A 23,982-nucleotide genomic window follows, 5' to 3' on the forward strand; every position below is an offset into this window, starting at 1 on the left:
AATAAGACGGTCTAGGTCTTAGTTTTCAGTTCTGCCTATTTTAGGTGGGAAAGGGGAAGGGTGTAGGCGTGATGTCTAGGCCATGGGGGAGAGGATTATCAGGCAGAAGGGAGGACTTCATGTACAGAAGTGAGAAGCATTCTTTCTTTCCTGGGGAGACACCAAACACTAAAAAACAACTGGAAGAAAGGCAGGTGTTTTTAGTCTAGCTTAGCGGTTCTTTTTATTCAGAAAGCATGGACTAGATTGACAAAAATCAGGCCTCACCATCCTGGAATGAGGCACAGAAAAAGCTGCATTCAGTAGAAACGGGAACAGATTTCTGCCCTTCCTCTGTATTTCTATGTATAGCTCCTTCCTCCCAAACTCTGTTCTCTAAAATAAATGAGACCAAGATCCCAGGGGATTTCACAGGTTCTTGTTAAATGAAGCCTCTCTTCTTCTTGTGGAGGCTGGAGGTTCAGGCATCACGTAACTTACAGTCTAAGTGGAATGATGAAAAGTGCAATGTGTGGAACATCTGGAGGAGAGGACGTGAGAGTACACTGATGCCGGGCCCCAACGAGCGGAAGCTGAGGGTCTGGGGACTGGGAATAAACTCTTGCTTTCTCTTTTTGTGTCTCCTTTAGTTTCTGCTGAAAACTTGCAGAAGAACCTAGATCAGATGAAGAAACAGATTGCTGATGTGGAACGTGATGTTCAGAATTTCCCAGCTGCCACAGATGAGAGAGACAAGTTTGTTGAAAAAATGACAATATCCTTTCTTACGAGGAGGGAGTTCCTAGGATGCTTTCTAGGAAGGGAAGGAAAATGTCCCGGGGCTGGGGGGGGGGGGAGCAGGAGAGATCTGGTGATAGATAATTTTTCCTTCTTTAAAAAAACTCTTAAAAATTCTTTTCATTAAATACATAGTTCTTGAAAGCATTCTCGTTGTGGTAAGCACACCACTAAAATTCCTCCCTGATCCCTTGCCCTCTGCCCCATCTCCACTGCACACAAGTGCACACACACCACACACACACACACACACATATGTATTCTCGTCTCTCTCCACTTCCCAAAGGTAACCACTGCCACTGGACTTCTCATTTTCACCTCATGAGTTTATTTTAAACAAAAACTGTGTTGTGTTGCTTTTTGCACATCCTGGTTCTTAGCCCTGGCTCCACAGCAGGATATGCAGAACCACCCCTTTAACTGCCACCCCCTATTCTGTCGGTGAACCATGGTTTATGGTTTACCAGTCCCCTGTTTGGGATATTTCGATTGCTTCTCGCCTTTGCTCTTACAGTGTCGTGTTGAACATCGTTGTGCCTGCCGGCATGCATCTCTACATGTTCCTCGGGGCTAGTGCGGTGGGTCTGCTTCTTGGCCTTGGTCCTTGACTCCTGGGCCGCACAGCTTCGTGAGGGACGCCCAGGAGCAGTATAACAAGCTGCGGATGATGCACTCTAACATGGAGACCCTCTATAAGGAGCTGGGAGAGTACTTCCTCTTTGACCCCAAGAAGGTGACGGTGGAAGAATTCTTTATGGATCTGCACAACTTTAAGAATATGTTTGTGGTGAGCCAGGGTTACCTGCCGACTGGATCTTCTGTGGACATTTCTCACTTTCCACATTGCTTGGTGTGGGGTGGGCTTATGTGTAAGTGCACGCATGCCCACGTGTTTTGTTTTGTTTTGTTTTCCTCCACAGCAAGCAGTCAAGGAGAACCAGAAGCGGCGGGAGACAGAGGAAAAGATGCGGCGAGCAAAACTCGCCAAGGAGAAGGCGGAGAAGGAGCGGCTCGAGAAGCAGCAGAAGAGGGAGCAGCTCATAGACATGAACGCAGGTAAGAAGCGGAGAAGGGCTGATGGGTTGAAACAGGAATATTTGCAGGGCTTCTCTGCCTAGAATCTCGAGGCCAGAGAAAACAGCTCACATCTGAGCTCAGCTCCTGGCAAAAGATTGTTGGCAGCCTTTTACCTCCAAGAGCCTGGTGCTGGACTTGAACCTCAGCTCCCCTGCATGCGCTTCCAGCGCTCCATTCTCGCCGCCCCCACCGCCCCCCCCGCTAGTTCCTGCGTTATGTCTCATCTCCCAGTGGGTTTAGTATTGCTGTAACATGGACTCTTCTGCCTGGCCAAATGGTCTTCTGGCCCATTTTTGTTCTTTCTACTACATCTTTCATTCTTTTCCCCAAAATGTTTTCCTGGCCTTGCTCCTGTCTTAACACTGGTGGCTTGTCCTCCTTGTCTGCTTATGTTCCCTAAGTACTGTGTGCTCAGTACCTCCGCACAGTTGTACACACTGTGTACACGCACAACTGCGCATACCTACAAGGTTATAAAGGGACTGAACTTCTGGAGCAGGGGGCATGGGAGCTGGTCACTCTCTCTTCTCTTTAGCAGGATCTGTTTCGCTACCAGAAGTATGTCTTTGTTGAAACATATGGGCTCAATTACTGGCCTTCTGTTTCCTGTCTTTGCTGCCTTCCTGCCCCCCCACCCCGTCTGCTCCTTCTGTGGGTAGCAGGAATATAGCATACACTGTGCATGGCACTGAGCTGATGCCACCCTTCTTGACCTTGAGGCAGTATGAGCAATCTAAGTAAAGGTTGGGGGGGGGATGGGGTAACTGGGTGTTGGGCATTAAGGCGGGCACATGATGTGATGAGCACTGGGTGTTATACGCAACTGATGAATTATTGAACACTACATCTGAAACTAATGATGTACTATATGTGGGCTAATTGAATTTAAATTAAAAAAAAAAAGGGGGTTCTTAGGGCTGCCAAGTCTGGCAAGAATCAGAGTGCTTTGCTGAGCACAAGAGGCCAGAGCTGCTCTAGCACCTCTTGCTCCCAAGGACTTTTCTTTGGCAGCTCCTATTGTGGTAAGGCTAGTGACCTGAAGGAGCTGAACACATTTTTTTCTTTTTTGATACTTTCTGGGAAGCAGTTCCACAGTTGTTTACTACAGTTATATACAAGCCACAAATTTTATTCTGCTAATGCTGTTGAAGCCCACACCCAGTATCCTTTACCTTCCCCCATTCTCCCCTGGTGGCCACAGTTTGTCCCCAGGTACTGTCTAGGATGCATCAGGGGAAGGTGGAGTCCAGCGGACATGCAGGATGAGGGCTGCACCCTGTTTATCTGGTGGGGCAGCAAGCCCTGGTCCCAAAGGCAAGCAAATGAGGTCGAAATGTAGGTCAGCTGCACTGGTGATGTTCAGCCAGCAGGTGGCACTGGGAGCAGTGAGCCCAGCCCTGAAGCTAGCAGCCTGCAGGCTCCTTGGGATTTCAGTTTCAGATTTCACTACCCAGAGCTGTTGCCATGGAAACAGAGCCAGGCTGGAACAGGGACCCTACATTAACTCTTTATATTCCAGCCAGGATGCTCCCCCTACATGCTGAGCTGCCTTCTGGAAGATGCAGCCACAAGGGACAGTACTTGAGTAAAATTCAATCTTGATTGGGGCAGGTCTCTCCTTTTTCCTCAGCCCTGCTCTGAAACTGGAACCAGGCTCTCCCTGATGTGTTTATAGGAATTAGAGTGAAACACTTAAGGATAAAGAGCAAGTGATATTGTTGCATATTAATTTCATAATCTCAATTCTCTGTGCTGAAACTGGAATTGGAGTTGGGCAGTTCTGCAACTCTCTGTGCTGTCCCGGGTGGGATGGGAAGGAGGGGACTGCAAGGAAATATCCCAAGGTTTGCATTGGTTAGCAGGCAGTGAAACCTTTTCTTTGAACCACTGTCAAACAGATGCAAGTAAACATGGGCTGTGAGGCTCGAGGTTGAGCCCTGTGTCTGCTCTGAGTCCTGAGCCACTGTGGGTGAGGGGTAAGCCAGGCAACAGTCATACAGTTGGTGTGTGACTCAACACTGTATGCTGCTCAGGCTGAAGAGCTTACATCTCCATCTTTGTTCGTGACAGAGGGTGATGAGACCGGTGTGATGGATAGTCTTCTGGAAGCTCTGCAGACAGGCGCAGCATTCCGACGGAAGAGAGGACCCCGTCAGGGTAAGTAAACAGCTGGAGCCCAGCCTGGGCGTGTGGAAGGGGTGAGGTCCCTCTGCTCCTGGTCCTGCTTGTCGTGAGCTGAAGAACAGGTAAAGATGCTCTGAAGGTTTAGGAACTTCCTCACAATAGTCCCTGTGTCAAGAGTGGGTTGTCCAGCCCTCTGCCTCCTAAGTTAGAAAGCAGGGACTTGGAGAACTAGGTTTTCGATCTGAAAACAGATCTATTATATCTGATGATGACTGCATTTCTCCCCATTCTTGAAGCAGAAACCTGCAACAAGTGAACCATGGTGCAGGACAGAGAGATTTGGGTGGGTGTTTGTGGGTATGAGCAAAAACTGAGCTAAATATAAAAGTGTACATTAGATGTAGGAAGTAAGAGCCCTACTCAACTTCACAAGCAGAAAAAATATAGAGAGGAGATTAGACATCATTATCCTCAGATGTAGTAATATAGAGGAGCAATCCAATGGAAGAACTGTCTCTGTCCGAGAATTACCCTGCCCTTGGGTGCAGTTAGCCTGCACTGCTTTTGTCTTACCCATTGACTCCCCCACAACCTCCTCTCCCAACCCTCTGAAGATTTCAGTGGATTAAGTGGAGTCAGAGCCTCCAAGAAGAATTATGGGATAGGAGGACAAATGATCCCGGCATTAGTGTGGGGAAGGATCAGTGGATAAGCTTCCTTAGAAGGAAGCACACAGTGGCCAAGAGACTAGTCCAGGAGAAGGTACTACAGCCAGCACTGTCCCTCATGTGGGACTGACCTGCACTGTTGTGTCTGGTGAGGGCCCTTTTGAACTGGGAGTGAGGGCTGCTTTCCTGGGTTGAAGGGTGGGAATAACAGAAAAGGCAGTCATGAAGGGTTTCTACTTGCAAGAGTGAAAGCTGTGTTCCCTGTTCCCTGGCTGGGCTGTTCTGTAGGTCTGTTTGATAAGACCTTTAAGGTTACTGACAGGAGGAGTTGTGTAGCTTGCTTTGGCCTCTGTAGGGCTTACAGTACCTGTCATAGCCTGGACAGGGGTTCTCCGGATCAGGGGTGTAGAGCATGCTAGCCCACATATACTTAGTGTCCCAAAGGTTGCTATCTGTTTCTGCCCGTACTCTGAATTCCCAAAGGAAAATTCCCTTCTGAGGGCTCTTCCATATGACTTCAGAACGTTCCCTAAATAGGAGAATCCCTAGTTACAAGTCTTCCCCATCTTCTGGCATCCTCTTGGCAGGCTGTGTAGTGGGAGGAGAGGTGGTTATGATGGGCTTAGAATTTCCTGGCATAGTGTGTTAAACCATATAGATTGGTGTTTGGGTAGAGAGTGCAGCTAGTAGTATTTCTTTTGTTTAGTTTGTAGAGGTTCTTAGGAGAATGTTTTTTACCCCCCTCCCAATGTGGCCTTACAGTAGGCATTTCTAGCCAAATGAAAGTGTATCGCATCTCACTGTTCACACTCTCAGCTAAATGCCAACCTGCATCCGACTCTTGGTGGGGAATTCCCTTTTTAAGCCTCTTCCTATGAAACTACTAGAATCCCAGATGCTTCCTGTACACAGGCAGCCAGACATCAATGGCTTTCCTCTGCGGGGGAGGCCCCATTCTCTACTTCTTCCCAAGAAGGAAACCAGAACTCAACAGGCAGAGGAAGCAGGGATTTTGTTGGAACATAACCTTTCAGCAGAGGATCTAAATTAGTCAAAGTGCTGTTCCCCAGTGCAAGAAGGAATAGGAGACTGATACTAGGAGATACTGAAGCAGAGAAGCACATACTTTTTAAATTGGTTGCATCCTGTAATCTAATCTTTCTGGGTTGTAGGTTCACAGAACAGGGCTGAAAGTATCTGGGAGAATCTCTCCGGGGAGACCTTTCTGGTTACTCTGGTATGCCGCTTAGGTGGTGCATTCACATGCTGTGAAGTGATGTGGCCTCACGCTTTCAAACATAAAAACTCCTCTATCACAGTCTGAAGAGCATCGGATTAGGTGGAGATCAAAAGCCCCAAAGTCAAGTCTAAATCTGATGCTGTCTAGGGTACCTTAGACAAGTTTTGGGGACTCAGTTTTTTCATGAGTTAGACTAAAATGGTCTCTTGGGTCTTTTCCAGCTTTAATAACTTTGTTTTGTCCAGCAGCAATAGAATTAAGAGAAGACAAGAAAGGGGCTGGACTCAGAAGGCCCTATTCTCAAACTATAAAGGCTGTGGGTTTCCCTCAGTGGCTGCTGGACTTAGCTGGTTCACCCCTTGACCGCCTCTGACGGTTCCTCGTGGCCAATTGCCTTGAGCCAACAAACTGAAGCACAGGCGAGCAGATCTGCCTCACAGGCCGCCTCAGTCCCAGGGAGGCAGCTGTCGCTGCCTCAAAGACACTGGCCTTGTCCATAGGATTTAAAGGCATGTTTAAAAAAAAAAAAAAAAAAAAGTCTTCCGGTCTCTGGAGACCTGAGGGAGCGTAGACCGAGTACAGAGCACACAAAGCAGCATTGAGCTGGAAGAGGAGAGTTACTCTCAGGGGCTGGTCATTAAAAGGGATCTGCAGGGTGCGGGAGGACAGTGGTTTGAGTGTCAAGGAGAAGAATCCATGTGATTGTATCACAGCTACTATTTCAAGCTGATGATTGAGTCAGCGTGTGGTTTTAATGACTCAACTTTATCTCCATGTCTGAATTGTGGCCTCTATACAGGCCATCTGCTCACTGGGATAAAAGTCAAGGCAAGAGATTGGTCTTTCTCTTCCTTTCCTTCCCTCTGAGCTCCACCTCCACCAACAGAACCATAGAGTCTGGAGAGCCTCTAAAGGCCTCCAGTGATTAGCATCTGACCTCCACATAGAGGAAGGCACTTAAGAGCCGGAGAAGCTCCGGCTGGCCCAGTCCTACAGAGCTGGCTGATGCCAGAGCGAGAACTCTAGCCCCCTTTTGTGATTCCAAGTCCAGGGCTGTTGCCACTAAGCCTCCTTGATGGACAGGAGAGGACTCTCTCTCACAGTGACCCCTCTGTGGAGGCCAGAGGTGTTCTTCCATACCTTCGAGCGAAGAGAGCACGGGACATGCTACAGGTGCTTCGGGGAGTTTCTGAGGACTACCTGTCTATAGAAGGGGAAGAGTGTTTCCTCCACCACCACCTCTTCTCCCTCTGCTTTTGTGCAAATAGGACAGGAATTATAATTAGGTGACTTTTAGACGGTAATGAGTTCTTTCGGACAGTAATGACTGCCCCATCTGTCCTAGTTTCCTCTCCCCTAAGGAAGCTTATTAACAAGAACCCTTCCTCTTCAGGAGCAGTTTCTAGCCTCTGTTTTATAAATGTCTTTTTCCAAATCATTGACCTTTTTCTCATTCATCTGTACCGGTGTTATATATGGTTGGTGGATTTTGCTGGTGTTTTTATCCTAGCCCACCCGAATTATCTAGGAATCTGGCTTCAGAGAGCTTGAGCAGTGTCTCGAGATGGTTCCCTTTTCCCCACAGGCTATGAGACCATTCTCCTGTGAGTTAATAATCCTCCCTGATCTAATACAAATTATTTATCTGCTTCTCTGGCTACTTGTCAGTAGTCTCTAGGGAAAGGAGGGGAAGGGTGAGTTGCTCCGGATTGTTCAAACTGTTAAGTATAAGTGTGGCCCTGAAGACAAAGTGGAAACTGGGATTCTTCCAGTCTGTTGATTCTCTTTCCAGTTCCAACAAGAGCTTTCTCATTTCTGGTTCTGATCTTAGGCCACTTCATGGACATCCCCAGTATACCTACCTTCCAGGCTTAAAAGGGAAGTTTTGGTTTTCTCCCCACCTACCATCCACTCTTAGTTTTCGTGAAATCGGTAATGTTTCAGAATCTTTTGGAATCTAGAAAATGTAGAAACAGTGCTTGATGAGGTACAGCTGGTATCCTCGTAAAGGAAGAAACCAAAGAGAAACAACACAAGACATGTCACACTTGAACTCTGACTTTCCCATGTTGCCCAGGACAGGTGTCTCTGAAGACCCAGTGCCCTTTTTCTTCTGGGGTCTGGAGTCAGAAATTCTTTCAACATAAACACACCCCTTTAGTCACACACAAGTAGCAATATTTTCTCAACTGCTAGAGACTGCACAGGAACACCAAAGTGACATCAAGCCACTGCCTTTCTAGGCATGAGAAGTAGGGTCCTAGAGAAGGGAGTCCTTCAGAAAAGCTGAAACTAAATGGGGCTGAGGAAGACTTTGCTGGAGACACCAAGAAGATAGAATAACCTACCTGTAGACCTTCCTAGTCACACTCTAGTGGGCTCCTTTTCCTCTCCTGCCAGTCCCTGAGGCCAGAGCATGTTTCATAATCCAAGGAGTGGCTTGTGTGAACGGCCTGGAGTCTGGGTCACATTCCTTCCACCTGGAGCCAGATGGTGAGCCCTTGTGCTGGTCAGTCAGGGCCTTCACTCTGCCTTCTCCTCTTGTTAGACGAGCCCTTGTGCCCCTGGGAGGAGGAGTTGGAGGAGGAGACCCATACATTGGTAACCTGTGAGCATGCTGTGTGCTCCCTGACCTGCGGGTGGCCTCTGATGTGTGAACACAGTGGTGCTGCGTCACATTTCTGGGGAGCCCGACAGCCCTGCTGGAAAGCTGCACCGTTCGACCCTGTTTGGCTTCTGCCCTGCCTAAAGCTTCTTGCTGGTCTAGACAAGGCACAGGTGTTCTGGGCGCTTTGTTCACTGCCTCCTCTGGGCCTTGCCCTTCCTGCGCGTGTCCCGAAGCTGCCCCCGTCCTGCGGTCTTCCTGTGGGAGCTCGAGGCTCCTTTCACGTGTCCCTGCTTCTTTAAGGCTTAGGCACTGCTTGCTCCATCCTTCCCATGACCCAGCAAGTGGGGTTTGAGGTATAAATCAGATGCTTAAAATTCACCCTTTTTAAAGTATATACTTCAGTGGTCTTTAATATATTTACAAGTTTGTGCAAATATCACCACTATCTAATTCCAGAATATTGTCATCACCCCAGAAAGAAACCCCATCCCCATGAGCAGTCATTTCCCCAGCCCCTGGCGGTCATGAATCTCTTTCTCCCTGGATGTGCCCATTCTAGACATTTCATAGAAATGGAATCCTAGCACACGTGGCCTTTGTGTCTGGCTTCTTTCAGCCCAGGCAGGCGGCTGTGTGTACGTGTGGTCTCTCCGTGCTGTTTGTAGGGCACAGTCCCAAGAAACTGCCTTTGTGTTGAAGATACTGGGGCCATAAATCTGCATTCCATAAATTAATGTGAGAATCTTAGGGATGGCTCCCAGAAGTTAGACCAGAAACTCATGGATTGATTGGTTCTTCTCTTCCTGTTCAAGATGACAACTGGAGCTTCACCATCCCTTAGCGCACCGGGCTGAGATTTCTTTGTAGGGGCCCGTCCTTGACCCCAGCTCTGTCTTCCCTGACATACCTTTCCTGACCCACCCACCCCCACAGCCACGTACATACCTTGTAGGGCCCTTGGCATGCATATCACACTGCTACCCTTGAAGAGGTGGGAAAGGGCTGGGCATGTGGGCGTGGGGAGAGGGCAGGAGGGCTGGTGGAACAGCCGGGAGAGGAACACGCATGCGAGGTCCCTGCATGGCTGCTTTGCCCCTCGTTGCAGGAGTCGCCCCAGGCAGCCTGCAGAAGGCCTTCCTCTGCTTGGGACCGCCCTCCCCAGGGCTGGCTCAAAATGGTTTGGGCCTGGGAGATTCCTGGAGACTGCCAAGAAAACAAAAATACTACTCATTACGAAGCCTGGGTCTATTTAATTTCAACAACCCGGTGATGAGAAAATGCATTTTGAGTACTTGATTTCTCAAGTTTTACACGACAAACTTGAACCCCATTGTGTCTGTCTCACTATATTCAAACCTGTGCAGTTTCCACACAGGAAAGCAAGCACATGGCTTGCACCCTGCCCTTAGATTCTCTGCACCTAGAAAGTCTGTTCCACGTGTTCTTGGATCTCTGCCCCCCACCCCTTCTTTAAAATACGGGCCTCTCTGGACCAGACGGTGCAGCCCCCTTTGCATGGCTTTGGGCTGAATGTCTGCTACAGAGTCGGAAAGGGATTAGAAATCGGGCCTTCTGTGGACAAGCTCTCTCATGTCCTTTCTGCAGCCAACAGGAAGGCCGGCTGTGCAGTCACATCCCTGCTAGCCTCGGAGCTGACCAAGGACGACGCCATGACTGCTCTTCCTTCTAAGGTGGCCAAGAACAGTGAGGGAATCCCCACAATCCTGGAGGAAACCAAGGAGTTGGTTGGCCGTGCAAACTAAGCTGGGTCCTGTGGCCACAGCAGCTCCCCGGGGCACCCCGGACTGTCTTGCCCTGCAGCCTGTGCCTAAAGGGTCACGGAAATAGTCCTCTGGGGTGGTTGCTCCCACTCCCCTGACCCTTCTACTCTGGCCTGCCGCGCTCTTGTGCGTCACACATGCTTCAGCTGCCTGGAGGCCCCCAGGAATGGGCAGTGGGGTGGCGGGGGAGGCCTGAGCCCGAGCCAGCCAGCCCTGGCCGTGTGTATTACCAAAGCAGGCTCTGTGGTTGCTGCCTTAACCCCAAGTGTCTCCTCTCTGTCACCGAGGCCTTGTCTCAGACCAGGCCCCACCTGCTCTCCCAGCTCCCGCCTTTCCAGTGGGCTTGCATTTCACCTGGGTCAATCTTGCTGGGTTTGTGCTTTTCTTTTGTGGTTTCTCCAGCTCTGAGAACAGCATGGGGCTTGTGAACCTTCGGGCTCTATCCCTCCTGTCACCTCTGCTCTGCTCTTCTCTCTCCTGGTTGTTATTTATTACTAGTGGTGTGGCAGTGGGAGCCATGCCTAGAGAAGTGGGGAGCAAACCCCACCCTTACTTACTGCATCTTCCTGGGAAGGGCCTCCCAGAACAAAAAGCCAAGAGCCTGTGGGGAGGCAGGGTACAGAGACATCATGGGACCTGTCCCCAGCCTGCTGCCATGTTTGAACACCCTGCCTCTGTGAACTCTACCCCTGCCCCAGGCTACCCAGCCACGGTCACTCCTCACACCTTCCCCAGAGCTTTGGTGCATCTCATCGGGAGTATGGGCTGTACTGTGACCATCCCAACACCTCACCCTCTGTCTCCAAGGAAATGGGAGGTGGAGCCTCCTGGCTGAAAATTGTTTTGCAAATGGATCTATTTTTATATGAGATTTTTTTTTTTTTAAAGAAAATATTCCTTCCCCCTTTCCCCTCCATAATGTAAGAGGCTCTGATGGCAGGTCCCAGCGACCCTGGGATTTCTCCCCACAGGCCTCAATCCTGAGCAAGACCCTGGACCTCCACGTCAGCCCTAAAGCCTTCTGGGCCCTTGAGGCCAGTGCAGATTCTCTCTCCCATTATATCCAGTTTTGGGGCAGGAGGAAGCTCTTCTCTGGTAGAGCTGGACCAGGCCTGAGAATAGTGGGAGCTCTGAGACCACAGAGTTTTTATAAATTTAATATATTTATCAAGCCAAATGTGCAAATGCTAACTGGACACTGGGCAAGGAAGCACACGAGCGCGGCCACACAGCATGCCCCGCTCCCTTCTGAACAGTGGGCAGGCCAAAACTGTTCAGTAGGCCCCACGCCAGGAAGCTCAGATTCTTTGCCCTCCTTGTGCTTTTAGCTTCCCACCACAGGTAGGGAGAGAGAATGACAGGGTTAGGGCTTGACCCAGGATGAGAGTTGTTGGAGCACAGGGGGAACTTAGCCGACCTAAGGGTTCCTACAGGGAGGGCTTCAGGCCAGGAACTGGGGTGCTGGTTGCTACAGCTGCCTGCGTGTGAAGGGGCAACAGCAGCTCCTTTGAGCTCTTCCCTGGAAGGCGGGGGGAGCAGGGAGGCTGCCTCCCTGGGTCCCTTCCTCCTCCTCGCTGACATCTGGGGCTTTGACCCTTTCTTTTTTAATCTACTTTTGCTAGGATGCATTTAATAAAAAATTAAAAAAAAAAACAAAATGCAAACCTTTTTCCCTTGCCCCTTGGGCTTCTGGGATGTCATCACCTCCAGTGTATTGGGTTTGTTTCCAACTGTTAATAAAGCATTGAAACAGTACTACCTTACTGCCTCCTTTGTGAGTTTAAGCTGTTTTCCAAAGCCCTGGTTGACCTAACAAATCAGTGTCAAAAAGTTGAAGGTACGTATAATGTGCCAAACACCCTGCTTCAGCTTCTGCCACTTGCATTTGTGGGCCCTAAAGAAATGGGGCCACAGTTCTGCCCCACCCCTGCCTCCACGTTGCTGCCTGGGGGCTTGCCCCCCCCACCTCCTCATGCCCCTGCTATGTGCCTCTCCTACTGAGGGAACCATTCACCCATCTCCCCTCTTCTATCTCCAACCCCCCCCCCCCCCCGCCAGCCCTTTTTGGTGGCCACAGACCACACTTGAGACTAGAGAAACACTGGGGTGGAAGGAAACCTGAGCCTGCCAGCAGAGGTCAGAAGCCAGAGGTCATGCTCCAGGCAACTTGCTGCTCAGAGCCACGCTTCCACACGTTGGGACCTGCACAAAGGAAACTTACAAGCTATGAGCAGACTCAATAGGGAGCAAAGGCCCGAAGAGGACCACAAAACCATTGGGACAGGCTCTAGACCTGGAAATAAAAGCCTTTTAAATAGCCCTGGAACCTGGGCAGCTGGCTCCCCATCTCGGCAGGGGGATGTGGGGGTGGGTTGCCTGCCTCCTTCTCCCCCACCGGAGGCCACGCGTTTCTGGCTCAGAGCTTTACAGGCGCACATACCAATTAGGGGACCAACCACAGCTGCTCACGTGCTCTGCCAGTCTACTGCCGGCCCGGAATAGAACCCAGGCAGCCAGCACCCCGCCCTCTGCAGCCTGGCGCGCAGAAACAAAACCCTGCTTGCATCGCGAACCGCGCGCACCACCCTTCCTCCCACGCAAGAGAGTCGCCTCCAGATGCCTAGTTGGAAGGCTTGGTTTCTATGACGACAGGCTGGGGGGGGGGTGAAGCTGGCAGAACATGTGACCTGGCTCTGAGCCGATGCGCAGAGGAAGCCCAGAGACAGCCTCCTTCCACCGTGCGGTTAGGCATCCCCTCACTGACTCCCCCCCCCCCCCGCCCCCGCCACCCCGATAACCCCAGTGGGTCTGTGTTTCTGTCCTTCCGCTCCGCCTTCTCCCCTCTGTACTTCCTGCAGCTCCTCCGGCTGCAGCAACCTCGAAGCCCACTGTGCTTCAAGGAAGCAGGCAGAGGAGGAGGGAAGGGGAGGACGACTAACTGAAGAGCGAATGGAAAAGGAGGGGGAGAGGGAGAAAGGAAGGAGGGAGGACGATCTGGGTCTGCGGGCAATCTCATTTCCTGCACACTTTTCAGTCCCCTCGACACCACGGCCCCCCTCCCCAGCGACAGGGATGAAACCTTCCAATTTCCTTGGCTTTGCTGCAGGGAGTGGGAAGGTGAATTCCAGATGGGTAAACTGAGGCCCAGGCTAGTGGAGAACCGCCTCCGGCATGCCCTCCCACTCACACAGTGTTCCCAAACTCACTAGGCAGCGGGGCTGGCGGGGAATGGGCAGAGGAGAATCCACCCTCCTCCGGAGAAGCCCACAAGGACGCTCGGGCTGTTCATTTTAGCAGGGAAGAGGCGGGAACTGAGGAAATGTCCCCCACCCGGTCTCCAGCCTTTCCAGCCGCTGCCAACGCACTCCCGCCCCCGCCCCGCAGCGTCCTCTTCCGCCGGGAGACTGGCGCCGGGAACCGGGAGCCGTACGGGAGACGGCGCGAGCGCACAAACGCCACACACCGACCTTGCGCTCCGAAACGCCCGCCTCCACAACAGACCCAGAGGCCGATTACACACAACGGGAGACCGATCACCGTCACTTGGACTGTTACGTTTGCACAACAGTGCTGCAAGCATCCACAGCCACACCTGACAGACACAGACTCACGGGCAACGACACAAAACCAGGACGCGCACACAGTCATCGCCTGGCGATCGCGCCCTTCAGTCCAGCACACTCCGCTTAGCTCGCCGCTTCCTCCACACATGCCAGGAGCCTCCATCCCTTACACAGAACCGTTCAACCTTTCAGAAGAAACCTTTTAATTGTTTTTTTTTTTCCAAAGAAAAAAAGCCATATAAATATTAGAGTATAAAACTTGCGTGAGACACAGGAAGGGGAGTGGGTGGGAAAGCTACGTGACTATGCGAAGAGAAGCACTTCTAGGAGTCAGTACCGGGGAGGGGGTCGCCGCAGCGCGAGGACACAGCACAAAACACAGCACGGGCCGCCGCAGGCGGATTCAAGGGCAGACGGCTGCGCGCAGCCCTCCGCCCACCCGCCCCCACGGAAAAGCACACCGCACTACACTATTGGCTATTCTACACCAGCCGAAAGAGGGAGGGGGCTCTACACTACCGTTAGGGCTGGGGTGGGGCTCTGGCGGGACTGGGGTGGGCCGAGAAAGGTCTATGCACAAGGAGGCACTGGGGGACTTTAACCAGGCTCTGGCCACTAGGGGGCAGACTTGGGGGGGGGCCTGGGCAGTGGCCTTCACAGGGAAGAAATGGCACCTGGCAGAATGAAGGAACAGAGGCTTGGGGAGTGCGGGGGCCCTGTGCGGGGGCCCTGGTCCGGGGCTGAGACTTCCTGTCCACGGCCCCAGCTCTAGCTCCATGCCTCCCCACCCCAAGGGCCAAGAATGGCCCAGCTGACCCTCCCTTGCTGCTGGGGCCACACTGCTGCTTCTACCAGGGGCACCTCTGGAGTACCCAGCACCCGCAGAGGGCCCTCTGACCTCTCCAGGGGACCTGGTCCTAAACACCCTCAAACCTTCCTTTGACTGTGATGCCCGCTGAAATCCACTGATGCTAAAAGCTCAGCCCAAAGTTTACTGCCTTCATGTGGGAAAACGAGGGTCCAGCCTGGTACTTGGTTCATGGCTGGAACTGGGGATCTGGCCAGTACCCTGGGGACATACAGAGCCTTCTACAAGACCCTGACAAACGGTAAGGCAAGCTTTGTCCATCCCCCACATCCACACCCACACCCTTCCCTTCTTTAACTTGCCACCCCATACTGTCTTAGAACATGCAACGAGGAGTCTCTCTTTTGGGGCAGGGGAAGTCACAGCATGCAGTGGGAACATCAAACAGTGAAAAACAGAACAAAAGACTGGTCCCGAGGGCTTTGGGAAGAGGCATGGTAGCAAAGTGCCCTCCCTGAATCCAGCAAGCATCAGTACCATGGGAATCGTGACCATGTCTCCCAAAACTTGAACTTGGTCTTGGGCTCTGGAAGGAGATGAAAGGACTGGCACCAAACCATGCTTTGGGGGAAGTCTGAGAACTGGAGAGGCCTACAAGTTATTATGCCCTTCCAACTCTTCAGAACTATGAGCCTTTTTAGGTCACCAGGTACCTCAACACCCCAACCACCTTCCTTGAGAAAGAGGGGCCGCTGAGGGGGGGGTGGGGTGGGCAGGAGGGAGGCCGGGGATGGTAGATGGGCCTGATTAAATTTGGAAGATGGCAGAGTTCAGCTGTAACTAAACGGGGCGTGATAAATGTTGTCTACACGAACCCCACTACCCCCATGGGCACAGCAATTGATTGGACGGGGGTTCCCAGCAGAACTCCCTTTGCATATTCAATCCCTTGGGGGCAGAGAGGGGGGTGTTGACTGGGCACTTGTTTCTGTTTCCCAAGGGGAGCATGGCCTGGATCCCTACCAGTATCCTGGGGGCGAGCCCTGAAAATCCGAGGCCGGGGTACAGGTAAGGAGAGACTGGGCTGGTCGGGGAGGGAAGCTGCCCTGTGGCTCTGGGCCCGGCCTCCACGTTACTTCTTCTCCTTTTTGCCTGACTTCTTCTTGTTGCCGTTGCCACCTGCAGGGGCCTTGCCGTCTCGCTTGCCGGCCGCGCTGGTCAGCGTGGCATTGCTGCCCGGGATGTAGACGTTCTGGCGGTAGTCGGGCACGTGCTGCAGGGTAAACTGAGGCCCGTAGCGGGCACTTAAGCCCATGGTGCCAGCGCCCCCTCCCAGGGTGGAGCTCCCATCAGCAGCTTCTGCAAGAGACAGAGGAAGGGTCCCCAACAGTCACTCTGTTAGAGCACAGCCAGTTAATGAAGGCCTGCCAAGCACCGGCCCCAACCCCGCCGAGCCCTGGGAACGTCCTCTCTCTTCGCAAGGGGCAGATGTAAGTGAGACAGGCCAGATTTGATTCCCAGCTCTCTTACCCACTAACTGATTTGGGGCAAGTCTACCTAAACTCCCCTATGTCTCCTCAGTTTTCTGATCTGTGAAACAGGTTAAAAGTAGCATCTGCCTCTTCAGGTTTTGGTTAAGGCTGACCAAAATTATGATGTATATAAAGCACCCAGAAGAGTGCCTATTACACGGTAAGGGCTTAGAACATGCTAGCTGTTACTTTTCTCAGGGCTGAGGTAAAAGCTATCAATTCTCGCCCTAACCCTTCTCCAGGGAGCCCCTCTGGTGGCCACACCGATCAAGAGCTCCTGGGGGGCTGTAACCAGGACCTGTTGGTCCTTCTACCCTCAGGCCAGCTCCCACAGCGTGGGTATTGGGCAGTTCTGTAGTTAGTGCGGGGTTAGGGAGTGCACGGGCACAGTGGCTTTCACCTCCCTAAGACCACCCAGCCAGACAGGGGTATTTATCCCCACTTCACAGATGAGGAAAGCAAGGCCCAGAGAAGGTAAAAGACCAACTCAAAGCCATAGCAGGTGGCACGGGTTAAAGCCGGGGTGGCTGCGTGTATTTAAGCATCCACTGTCCACTGTCGGGCAGAGTCACCACCACCTCCAGCAGCATGGACCCCGTCCCTCTGCAGAGAGCGGAGCGAGAGGGAAGGCAGGGCTGAGCGGTGTTCTAGGAGGCGAAGAAGATGCTCCTGGGAGCAGACTGCGGGTTACGATGCAGACACAGGCTCACAGTTTCAGAGCTGGGTGACACCAGAGGCCACCTCAAGCCCAGCTTCCCACTGGACCCAAGAAGAAATGGGGTCTAGGGAAGTAAAATGCAGGCTCCAGCTCCGCATCACCCTGGGCGCTTGTTGGAAAAGGAGACACAGAATCTGCATTTTACCAAGATTTCCAAGTGATTTTGATGCACACTGAAGGTAGAGAAGCGCAGACTCACTTACCTCACTGGGTTTTTGCGAGGCTTAAATGAGACAATGCTTGGTGCGTGCCCAGGCATGTGCTAAGTGCTCATTGTGAGGTGCGGCCGCATCAGCCTCACGGCCACACGCGGTGTGAGCAACTTCTACTCCACACGCTGCCTGACTGGGCCGGCAGGCAAAACCAGGACTTTCCACGCCGCAGCCTGAGCTCACCAGGGCTTCTGCGGGACTCGTCTGGCAGCGGGAGGGTTAAAGCCCCGGGAATTCCCGGCCCGGCTGGCAGATGAGCTCTCCTCCAGGCCTCTCTTTACTCCACCCTAGACCCTGGGAGTGGGCAGAGAGGGTGACTAAAGACACGGAGGCTGACTAATCCTGGGACACTAACCAGGGATTGAGAAACAGACTGGAACTATTTTCTAGACCAGCACCAGAGGGGGAGGGGAGAGGAGACAGGGACAGAGACAGGAAAGAGGAGCCCCCGTCTTTCTAACCTCCCCCCCCCTCCCCCGCAGCGCTCAGGTTTCTACAACCTCCATTCCAAGTCCCAAATCCCAGGATGTGAGGGCTTTGGGGGCACGTGTGAAAGAGAGGCTGGGTGGGAGGGAGCAGCTGCCCACTCCCTTCTCTTTCTCCAGGCTGGTCCCCTCCCCCAGCCCCTTCATTTCACTGACTTTTCCATGTTTTCCCTAATTAACTCCAGGAGGGAGCCAAGTTCACCCTCCCCTCCAGCATCCCTCATCCAGCCTGGGAAGGGAGGGGAAGGGGGCCCAGATTCAGCTTCAAAGAGCCAGGATTCCAGAGTGATTTAGGGGCTAAAGGGGAGAGACTTCAGAGGTGCCAGAGAGAGGGAGGGAGGGAGGGAGACACACACACACACACACACACACACACACACACACACACACACACACACACACACACACGGAAGGGAAATAAATGGGGAGAAACAGGAAGAAGGGAGGCAGGAACAGAAGGGCATGAAGGGCTTGACTGGGTAACTAGAGGCCAGGCCCACCCACATCCCGCACGCCCCTAGATCTCTAAGGAGCACCCCAAGGGGGTGGAAATGACTAAGCCAGTTGTTGCCACCTCTCACCAGAAGCACAGGCCTGACGTTGGCCCAGGTACTGTGGGAGGGGGGCACTGAGGTTGGGCTGGACCGACAAGGGAGATGATGTGCAAACCCAGAGCCTAAGACAAAAAAGGCTGACATGTGAGTTCCTTCTGGTCAGCTCTGCCACTAAAAATACTGCGTGACCTTGGCAGAGGCCCTGCATCATTCAGGCCTCTGTTTCCCCATCTATAAATCTGAGAGGGAGAAGGTAGACTGTAGACTGATTCTATAGAAGGCTCTGGTCTTCTGTAGAATCAATTCTTCAGTGGCCCCTCCTTCTACTCCTCCAACACACACAGTGAGCAGGGACCGAGATCTTTTCTATTCCCAAGAGAAACATTTTTTAAAAGGAAGCAAGAAAGGGGTGCCTGGCTGGCTCAGTCAGTGAGCATGTGACTCCCGATCTTGCGGTTGGGAGTTTGAGCCCCGTGTCAGGTGTAGAGATTACTTAAAAATAAAATCTTCAAACCAAAGCAAAGCAAACAGCTCTGGCGTGAAGGTGGAAGCAGCTCTGGCCTCCTCTCCAGTGCCTGGCACCCGAACGCCCTCCCCCCTTTTCCCTTCCCACCCCAACCCAGGGCTGAGACAGCACCTCGGGACAGGGAGGCCTGGTCAAGCTAGATGAGGGCCAGTTGAACCACAAACCAGAGCCTCCTTGAAAACACACTTCCCCCAAATGTTTATTTAAAAAGCGTCCCAAGTGTGCTTACTTTCCTTCTTACTTACTCCCCCTCAGCAGCCCCTAGCGCCAGGCTGGGCTGGACTCCAGGACACTTCCCAGGCTTCAGGGCAGGGAAGTGGGTGTGAAAGTTGAGAGTAGGGCCTGACCCTGCCACTTCAACCCTCTGGGTCCATTCCCCAAGGCCCAAACTTATGCTCAGGTCAGCTGCTGTGTGGGCCAGGGGGCTGGAGCCCTGACAGGGGAGCCAGCCTGCACTGACCCAGGAAGTTTGTGGGCCATAAATACTGGTTCCATTTCTGTTTTTTTTTAATCTGGATTCAGGCCAAAAAGCCTGTTTCCTGGCCTTAACACTAAAAAACCACAACAGCTTAAATATACCTGACTGTCTGTTTACTTTCCTCAAGAACCTGACTTGGCATCTCCCAGATTCACCCGCCCGCCTCTTTCATACTGTCTGGCCTCTTCAGGAGTACAGCCCCCCAGACCTGGGCCAGCTCTGTCCCAGAAGGCTGGCCTCCCCTGTCACTTCCCTCTTCCTCTCCCCCTTCACCGACCATGGGCCTGGCTTCACTCAGCCTCACAGACATCTGGGAAAGGCTTGCCAGATTTAACAAAAATAAATGCAGTGTGCCCGAATAAATTTGAACTTCAGATTAAAAATGAGCCATTTTTTATACAGTATGTCCCAGTACTAATGTTTGGGGCCTACTTACGCTAAAATACTATTTGTTGTTTACATGAAGTTAAAATTAACTGGGCATCCCGTATTTTATCTGGCACCTCTAGTCTGAGCAGGACAGTAGGAGGAGTTCAGTCTCTGCTCCTACTCAGCTAAAGGGAAACGTAGGCTGCATCTAAAGGCAGACGTGGTCACTGCAGAAGGAAAGGCATGAACCTGGGAGTCGGACTGCGTTAGAATCGCCCATCTGCAGCTCTAAACAGGGCCCTTGGAGCAAGGGATTTCTCAGGTCTCTCATTTGTCATATAAGTCATCACAGACAGGCCTTGCAGAGCTGGCAAGGGGATTAGCTGGTGGGAGGCCCATCAAGTTTGCCAAGCGTGTACCCGGGACAGTACCCAGGTACAATCTCAGGGGTCACTGTTCTGATTCTACCTGGTTCCCTGCCAGCCCTCCGCACATGCTAGAGGCCAGGTTTTGCACTCCACCATGTAAGCCCAGTGCCTTCATCCTCTGACAGCCTCCAAGGAAGCCTAGGATTTGCTGCTCCTGCAACTAGTCCTTATTAATAGGCATTATTCTAATTCTGCCTTCTACGGGTCAATAAGGATAAGAATTAATCAATTTTCACCACTGCGTATCCTGCCCTTACTCTGTCATTCTTGTGTTAAGGCCTTACATTTGGCCCTCACAACACCACAGTAAGATCTGTCAAAGTCCTCGATTTACAGTCAGTGAAACTGAGGCCCCCAGGGGCTGAGTACCTTCCTGGAGGACTCACAGCTGAGCATGGGTGCCAGGATTTGAATCTGGGTTGGCCTGCCTCCAAAGCCTGTGCTCCTAAGTACGAATATCATTCTGGTGTTCTGTTTCCCCTGCTCAGGCCGCTTTTGACTCTTCAGGGACAACAGTCATCGGCTGAATCTTTCTTGCATGTGAGGTTCTTTGTTAGCCCTCTAGGAAAATCAAAATCCTGCTCTGCAGGTGTGGGCAACAAAAAAGAGAAGGGGTCTCACAGGTCCAAGTGCATTCTCTCGCACCCGCTTGCATGGATGGAAGGCTTGCAGGTGCCAGGCCCACAGCTTTGTGCTCTATGGAAGCATCTCATGTAATCCTCAAGACAACCCCCTGGAGGCCACTGCCTCCATTTTCTTGGCTGAAGAAGGGTTCGTGAGATTAAGCAAACGGATCAAATTCCCAAAGACAGTAAGTGGCAGAACGAGGGTCCCACCGATGCTGTCCCCTGAAGCTGAACTCAACACTACTGCCTACACCCCCTCAATACATCTTTCCTTTCCCACTCCCCTCGAGGCATCCTGGGACCCTCAGCTGTTTCTCCACCTGGCTTTCTGTCCAGGAATGAGGAGTCCCCTCAGAGCAGCTGAAAGATCCAGAGACGCCAGGCAGGTGGATGGCCAGTCTTGAGGCCTGGCGGCTACAGGACCACCCCAAACCCCACACCCAGAGGGGCACAACTCACCACTGGCAGAGGCCAGGATCATGGCCTGCAGCATCTCCGTGTCAAACTGGTTGTTGGGCCACGTGCCGGTCTCATCGCCATTCTGGGAGCTGCAGAGAGAGTGGGGTGGTGAGTACAGCCTCCGGGGCCAGCCCAGGCCACACCCCTCCTGTCCTCTCCCAGGGAACCCAGACCTAGCACCCTGTGTCTCTGTCCCATGCAAAAAGATGGCCCGTAGGATCGGAACATGTAATGTTTGCAAATCCTTTGGAAAAATTCCTCTGCTGAGCACTCTTGCTTGCCTTGTACCGTCTATAAAAATCAAACCTTTTCTGAGACACTTCCCTAATTCCTTAAGCTCCCTCTCACGGCAAATCCGGTACAGACACTGTTCTCTAGACTGCCAGTTCCCAACCTCTGCTTTGGTAACATGAATAAAATTTGTCAGAGGGGATGCCTAAGCCCACCCAGAGCAGCCTAGGGGCCTCTGCATGGCAGCCCCGGCGGCCCTGTCCCTGGTGCTGTAGCTGTGTGCAGTGGGACAGGGTCTGCCTGCCTCCCACTAGAGCACCTAGTTACCACCTTCAGACAGTCCAAGCACTGAGGAAAACATGACGTGCTCGATAACTGTTAAAAAAAACTAACTTCTAAAGGACCTGAAGGAATTCCAACCCAACTTGGATTTTTCCCACCGTGACTATTTCCCTGCTTTGTTGGAATTTGGAAGTATGACACTTTTTCTGGGTTTTTTTGGGGGGGGGACACCCTGACACACACACAGTCTATTAGGTGATCCTTGGCACCCTTTGGCACCCAGAGTTCCTCAATAAATATATCTTGCCTGAATGAATGGGAAAAAATCCATGGAGAGAGTTAGGTCACTATGAGGGAAGGATCTGGCACCAGGGGAGTGGCTGCAGGGCAGGCCTTGAACACATGAGAGAGAGAGAGAGGGAGAGCGCGGGGGGGAGGGGGGCACAAGAGAGTGAACACGAGTGAGCAAGAGCACAAGCACATCTGTGCATTCTGTCACGGTGGGTGAGCAGAGCCAAGAAATGCTTTACAGTTTTTCCCTGCCTATGGTTTCCCCGGATCTGGGACCCCCCACCCCCAGGAAGGTGGACTTGGGCTTAGATCAGGGCACAGCTGCAGTGTGTGACCTCTACACTGTCACATCAAAGGGAGAGTTAGGGAGAGTTAGGGTTGGAGGGGAAAGTAGGAGGCTCGTTTCTCTGAGTGAGAAGAGGTGGAATTCTGTGTCCACTTATTCAACTGACATTTACCGAGCAATGACTGTGCACCAGACACTGGGCTAGATACTGGGGTTATAGTTGGGAACATGACTGAAATAATTTGTCTCTATGACGCTCATGGTCCATACTGAGAGACTGACATTAAATAATTACACATTTAATCATGACTGTGACCAGTGCCATGGAGGCAAAGAGCACGGTGTAGAGGGAAGTCTTGATTTAGTAGGGGCTAGGCAGCTCAATCAGTCCAGGCTTCCCTGGGGAAAAGGGACATTAGAAGACAAGGAATTTAAATTGGAAGAAATTTCCAGGTGATTTGCAGGACAATTCCAGCAAAACAAAAGTAGGAAGAATGACAGAAAATCACCACTTTGTAACCAGCAATCATCAGTGAATACCAAAGTATTAAAAGTGGAAGGTTGTTGCACAGTCTCAAATACTACTCACAGAGTACTTATTAATCAATTATTTAAAAATATCTTTGTAATGGAGAGATCTGGAAATACCACTTAACTAAGTGAACATAGTGAGTATCACTGACAGCTGGACAGACAGACATGAAATCATTCCCCATGTAATGCAGTGGGAGGGTGCACAGTGTCGCACGGGCAGTATTCCTGCCAAAACTGTCAACCTGCTTTCGCTGTGAGAAAATGCAAATCCAGATTGTGGAACATTTTAAAAGACAACTGGCTTGGACTCTAAAAAATGTCTGTCATGAAAAACAAAAAAGGTAAGGAGCCTGTTCTACATTAAAGGAGATGAGAGAGAGATGGCAAGCAAATGAAATTCATGCTCTTTGATTGAATCCTAGATTTGAAAAAAAATACCAGAGGTGTGGCTGGCTCAGCCTGTAAAGGCTGCAGCCTTAAAGTCATGAATTCAAGCCCCATGTTGGGTGCAGTGCTTACTTTAAAAACCAAAAACCAAAAACCAAAAAACAAAAAAAAAAAAAAACCACCAAACAGGTTAAAGAGACATTTCAAGAACATTTATGAAAATCTGCTAGTGGACTAAATATTTTTATTGCATTAGTGTTAAATTTCTCAAACGTGATCACTCTTTCATGGTTTGTAGGAGAATGCTACTATTATTAGGAGTTATATACTGACGTTTTTCAAATATTATGTTGTCTGCCACTCTCAAATGGTTCAGAAAAAAAAAAGTTTAGCGTGTGTGTGGAGAGAGAGAGAAAAACAAATGTGCAAAATATTAACAATTGATTAATCTAGGTAAAAACAGTATTTCCATGTTCATCACACTATTTTTGACAAGCTTGAAACATTTCAAAGCGAACAACTGGGAAGTAAAGTGAAGTGTCTAGAAGGGGGTGTAGTGCTGGGGTAGAGCGCTTTCCAGTTAGAGAGAGTAACACGGCCCAAGGCTCTGAGGCTGCGAAAAGCTTGGCCAGTTCAACAGACTAAGGGAAGCCAGTGTGGCTGCCCCAAGGGGAGGTGGTGTCAGGGGCTGAGGATGTACAAATGGACACTAAAGATTTTGGTCTCATCCTAAGAGCTCTGGCAAGTCACTCAGGTGTTTAAAGGGGGGAAGCGGGGGGTGTCATGATGGGATTTAAGTCTTTAAAGATCACTCTTGCTCCTGGGAGAGGACCAAGGGTTAAGGGTACCTTTGGGAGGACAGGAGCCTGGGGCTGGGGCCTCAGTCAGCTCTGTCTCCGTGGAAATCCAGGGGTCTTTACTTGCAGCCCTGCTGAGCT

At 51.5% G+C, this 23,982-nt stretch overlaps 2 protein-coding genes across 9 annotated transcripts in view; one reads left to right on the plus strand and one right to left on the minus strand.

The window, feature by feature from the left end:
- DIAPH1 (diaphanous related formin 1) overlaps positions 1-23,982 on the plus strand; it is a 108,217-nt gene that overhangs the window by 81,934 nt on the left and 2,301 nt on the right. For 2 of the 3 annotated variants that reach the window (XM_025852279.2, XM_025852283.2), the window contains 5 exons: positions 630-754; positions 1,400-1,564; positions 1,698-1,833; positions 3,925-4,011; positions 10,100-12,030. In XM_025852279.2, the coding sequence (XP_025708064.1) occupies positions 630-754; positions 1,400-1,564; positions 1,698-1,833; positions 3,925-4,011; positions 10,100-10,257 (671 nt within the window). In that variant the 3' untranslated portion in view covers positions 10,258-12,030. Of the gene's footprint in view, positions 1-629; positions 755-1,399; positions 1,565-1,697; positions 1,834-3,924; positions 4,012-10,099; positions 12,031-15,646; positions 15,715-23,982 lie in introns of those variants that run through there. The other variant, XM_073905545.1, reaches the window with a different exon arrangement.
- The window catches only part of LOC112808923 (protocadherin gamma-C4), a 73,235-nt gene continuing 63,277 nt past the window's right edge, over positions 14,025-23,982 (minus strand). For all 6 annotated transcript variants that reach the window (XM_025852188.2, XM_025852187.2, XM_025852190.2 and 3 more), the window contains 2 exons: positions 21,034-21,122; positions 14,025-16,005 (listed from right to left, as the gene is read on the minus strand). In XM_025852188.2, coding sequence (XP_025707973.1) covers positions 15,779-16,005; positions 21,034-21,122 — 316 coding nt within the window. In that variant the 3' untranslated portion in view covers positions 14,025-15,778. The remainder of the gene's footprint in view (positions 16,006-21,033; positions 21,123-23,982) is intronic.

The sequence above is a fragment of the Callorhinus ursinus genome, unplaced genomic scaffold, assembly GCF_003265705.2.
Source record: "Callorhinus ursinus isolate GAN/ISIS: 27379988/994484 unplaced genomic scaffold, GSC_fseal_2.0 scaffold23, whole genome shotgun sequence".
Taxonomy (NCBI): domain Eukaryota; kingdom Metazoa; phylum Chordata; class Mammalia; order Carnivora; family Otariidae; genus Callorhinus; species Callorhinus ursinus.